Genomic DNA, 4,512 nt, shown 5'->3' with positions numbered 1-4,512 from the left:
ACGTCTTCCAGTATCTTCAACCAAGTCCAGTTGCCCTTGATTTTAACCTTCGTTGGATAACTATGACCTGGATGACTGAGAATCTTCATAGACATGTTACTTATGCAAGTAACTTTATTACGTAACTTAAAGGAAACCTATTATACTGTATTTCCAGTCATATATCGTAATTCTGTGACCCCTGTACGGCAGCTTTGCATGACTCAAAGTTCAAAAAAATTATTTTCTATCTTATACTGACTATTCATGTAGGCCTTCATTTCAGCCTCTGTCTGAAACAAGCTGTAGATGCTCCTGTCTCTTTAAGGCCCCCCTCTCAAAGCCCACTGTCTTTTGATTGGCCAAGCATGTTAGCCAATGAAGCATGTTACAAGGCTGTTGCTGCCACTGTGCAGAGCGTTCAGAACAGGAGGAAATCTGAGGTTTTTGCTCTCAGGGAAAACCATTCAATGATGACTTTTTGTCTCACACGGAAACGAACACCGGTCTCCTGGATGAAAGTCTGGTTTCTGGCTCACATTCCACCCAAACCACCTCCTTACTCAGTCTGTAACATTCAAAAAAGCCTTTCCCCAGTGCGTTACAAACGGGCACCAACGGGTCTTGACCATGTGTTCATATGTGATGACTTGGGAGTGAGAACGTGTTGGTTAATGATATGGTAATTGTCTTGGGTGTTTTGAGACGTGGTTCCTCTTTCTGAGTGGTTGCAACAGCCTGTGGCTTTCGTATAAAGATGTGTTGCGTCACATTGTGAATTTGATGCCTGAGACACTAATGTGTCTAATAATGTGTGTTTTCTAAAGAAATGATCTCTCTCTCTCTCTCTCTCTCTCTCTCTCTCTCTCTCTCTCTCTCTCTCTCTCTCTCTCTCTCTCTCTCTCTCTCTCTCTCTCTCTCTCTCACCCCCCCCAGCCATCCTGGTTTACAGAGTATTTAGAAATGAGGCAAAGAGGAACGTAAAGCTGCTGCACGGCATCATTCACCTGCTCGCCCTCATCATGAGCATCATAGGTGAGAGAGAGAGTTGTGATTGTGTGAAAGTTAATACCAGTGTGTGTGTGTGTGTGTGTGTCTGTTTATGAGAGACTGAGACAGAGATGGAGAGAAAAAGGTACCTAAATTTCTGTTTCTGTGTATGTGTGTGTGCAGGTTTTGTAGCTGTGTTTGACTTCCACAGAACAGCAAAAATTCCAGACATGTACTCTCTACACAGCTGGTGCGGCATGGCTACCATGGTCTTATTCTGTATACAGGTAGCCCACACACACAATACATTTCTTAAGTGTAATGTTATTATTAATTATTAACAGTAACTTCACTTAACACTAACTTTTCTTCCCATAATGCCTCTCAGTGGGTGATGGGTTTGTTCTTCTTCCTGTTTCCTGTTGCGTCGTCATGGTTACGAGCCATGTATCTCCCCATCCATGTGTTTTGCGGTCTGGCTCTGCTGGTTATGGCCATAGGGAGCAGCCTGCTCGGCATCACGGAGAAACTCCTCTTCAGCATCATGTATGTCTGTCTGACTGTCCTTCTGGATCTGTCAGTGTCTCCATTCATATACTTAATATGTATCACAGTATATTATTATCATTATCAAAACATAGTTTCTCACTTACCTTGAGTGGTATCTAACAATCCTGATTGTTTTGGTTTATTAGTTTATTTTTTGAGATGTCAGCAGAAACCTTGGAAACAAATATCTTCAAAACCTGAACAAATAAAACAAATCTAACTAATGTAAAACTATCATCATGACTACATTCCACTAAAGGTACATGAGAAAATTTGCTTTGAGAAAACCGACCGTTTAGGTGGGAGGAAACGTCCAGGCCTGTTTGAAGTTATAATCCTTAAGGTTTCAGTCCTGGATTTGGTGACAGCGTTAGTTACTGGTGGTGTGTTTTACTACAGCAAACGCTTAAGAGCGGCTGATTTATCTGCTTCCAGCACATCATACAGCCATCTGCTGATCACGCTAGGAAATGTAGCGTTAGCATTAGCAGTAACTTAATCCAGCTCTGATATGTCAGGAGAGCGAACAAACAGCTGATATTATGTTATGTCGATAACCTAAAATTACAAACAGCAATGCTGGATTACATGCTGCATCATTTCGTGTGAATCCCTCGTGTGTAAAAGGCATAAAGGTCTGCGAGTGACAGACTCTGCAATGAAAACTGCAATATAGAGAATTAAATAGGGAATGTAAATACATTGAATGGCTAAAAATGACCATAAATAAGAACTATAAAAACTGGGGTTTTAGATTATAAATGGATTATAACTTCAGTTATAGTGGATTATAACATATAAATTGTCAAAAATCTAAAGAAACTGCTACTCCTATCCATCAACTTTAATGTTTTATTTTGAAAAAAAGAAAAGGAAATGTTTGGTTAACTCACTGGGCACTGCAGACGATGGTGATGACAACCTAGATCCACGATCAATGATGTAGTAATAGTTGATGCTGTCGCTATACCATCTATTTATATTCAGCTCCTCTTATATTTAAATACTACGTATACATATACAGTTATATTTTGTATCTTTTTGCATCTAATCTGTGTCTATCTCTCTCTCTGGGCCCAGGCCAACCTACTCTAAATTTGCCTCCGAGGGGGTCCTGGCCAACGTCTTGGGGATCGTGCTGGTGTGTTTTGGGGTGCTGCTAGGCTACCTCATCACCAAAGAGGAGTACAGACGTCCACCAAACCCAGAGGAAGAGGCTCTGTCTGTTCACTTCAAGACCCTGACTGAGGGGGGGTCACCCACAACGCCCTGACCAGGGGCCTCAATGACTAATGGGTACAAAAACTTTTGGTACTAGTCACGTAGATCGCCTCAAGTAAAAAAAGGTCTATCTCTTTAGGGATCCTTTCCATAACGTTGAAACTTGCGTACTTTTGATGGGCGCAAATGCCCACAAGGATTACGTTGCAGCCGTTGCAGTTATTGCAGCCTGTTTTGCAGTTGACGGCTGAGGCGATCTACTGGACCAATTCCAAATCTTTTTGTACCTATTAGCCATTTAGACCCCAAAATATGTAAAACTAGGGCCCAGGTTTCAAACTACCAGAATTACTCTTTAAGATCAGAATACAAGAAACCTTGTAAATGTAAATGCTGTATAAGGAAAATACAATCACACCAAATTATATCAAATGTATAAAAACATTTGAAATTTTATAGAGCAAAGAGTGTTGTCTCCACATGGTTTCTCTGTAGCCGCCAAAGCCCCGATGTGTAGTTACATTTTTGTCAACTACGCCGTACAGTGGCTAAATGTGTACATGCGTATTACTCCGTGATATAGAAGTATATATGCAGCTTGTCTGCTGTTCAGAAATTGTTCTGGACTAACCACTTTTGCAGATGGGCCCCGACAGTATATCGCCTCCCACTTCTGCACAATGCTAAAATGGAGCCCTAAACCCAGCTCATACCTGTATCTTTAACACCCAACGTGACTGAACCCGACTGGTACTGCCAAATGTGAGACCCAGACCTGAACCGAAGCTTTATTTTTGCTTTATTTCTTTTGTTACTGACACAAATTCAGAGTCTTTCTTTGCTGTGCGCTACCGGGTTTTGTCTTCACTAACACACTACTTTCGCACTACAAAACTATCAATTACGCTGCAATGAAGTCTGTACTATTTATGTGACACCCTACAGTAACTACCTGTGCCAGATCCAAGTGTTGAGAAGCTCAGTCAGTACAGTTTGTCCACAACGTATTCCATTTGTTCATTAGTAAGCTGTTTGTGTTTAAATTAAAAAATACATGTTCAGTGTGTATTCAGGTGAATGTTATTAGTTTAGTGGCTACAGCTGTTAAATTTATATCGTGCTTAACCAAATTACACACGTGTAGCTGCAGTTTGTTTTTGGCCTTGACTTCAGGACTCAGTGCTAGTGCCTAATACAAAGCTTTTACAGAAACTTAGCATATGGATGTTGTTTGTGTTCATGTATGCCTTGAAAGTGTCATATTTCAAAAAGGAAGTGTTAATCTCACTGGGACAACCTTAAATAAACAAACAAGCAAAAAAAGAAATGGAAGTGTTTTTTTTTTGGTCCAGTTTTTCATCTGACTTAACCTTAAAGTTAAAGCTGAAGCAATTATAACACAGTAAATCGCTACATCTGATTATCCCACCGGTGCCTTCAGAAACGGGATGCAATTGCTGACATCCAGAGCATCTAGCAGCTTAAGAGGGACACAGCACTACTCAAGTGATGTAGTAAACCACAGTTTAGATTTGTTTTATTTTTAGTATTTCCATTTATTCCAATATAGTCGAAATAATAATTACTGGTTATTTTTTTTATATTAAACTGCCCAACAGAGTATATTGTAGTTCAAATGAGTTCCACCTCAAGCAGCTGTAACATTAAAGGAATAGTTTGACATCTTGCTCAGGGTGATACGAGAAGATCAATACCACTCAAAGAGCTGTCGCTGGAAAGAGGGGGGGGGTGAAGCTCACTCATTTACAGATA

General features: G+C 40.4%; 1 protein-coding gene across 3 annotated transcripts in view; it reads left to right on the top strand.

The window, feature by feature from the left end:
- Positions 1–4,055, top strand: part of LOC123984140 (transmembrane ascorbate-dependent reductase CYB561) — a 21,888-nt gene extending 17,833 nt beyond the window's left edge. For all 3 annotated transcript variants that reach the window (XM_046070871.1, XM_046070861.1, XM_046070852.1), the window contains 4 exons: positions 916–1,014; positions 1,153–1,256; positions 1,358–1,515; positions 2,599–4,055. In XM_046070871.1, coding sequence (XP_045926827.1) covers positions 916–1,014; positions 1,153–1,256; positions 1,358–1,515; positions 2,599–2,791 — 554 coding nt within the window. In that variant the 3' untranslated portion in view covers positions 2,792–4,055. The remainder of the gene's footprint in view (positions 1–915; positions 1,015–1,152; positions 1,257–1,357; positions 1,516–2,598) is intronic.
- Positions 4,056–4,512: the final 457 nt, after the last annotated feature.

The sequence above is a fragment of the Micropterus dolomieu genome, linkage group LG02 (assembly GCF_021292245.1).
Source record: "Micropterus dolomieu isolate WLL.071019.BEF.003 ecotype Adirondacks linkage group LG02, ASM2129224v1, whole genome shotgun sequence".
Lineage (NCBI taxonomy): Eukaryota > Metazoa > Chordata > Actinopteri > Centrarchiformes > Centrarchidae > Micropterus > Micropterus dolomieu.
This window is presented reverse-complemented; position numbering and strand designations above follow the sequence as displayed.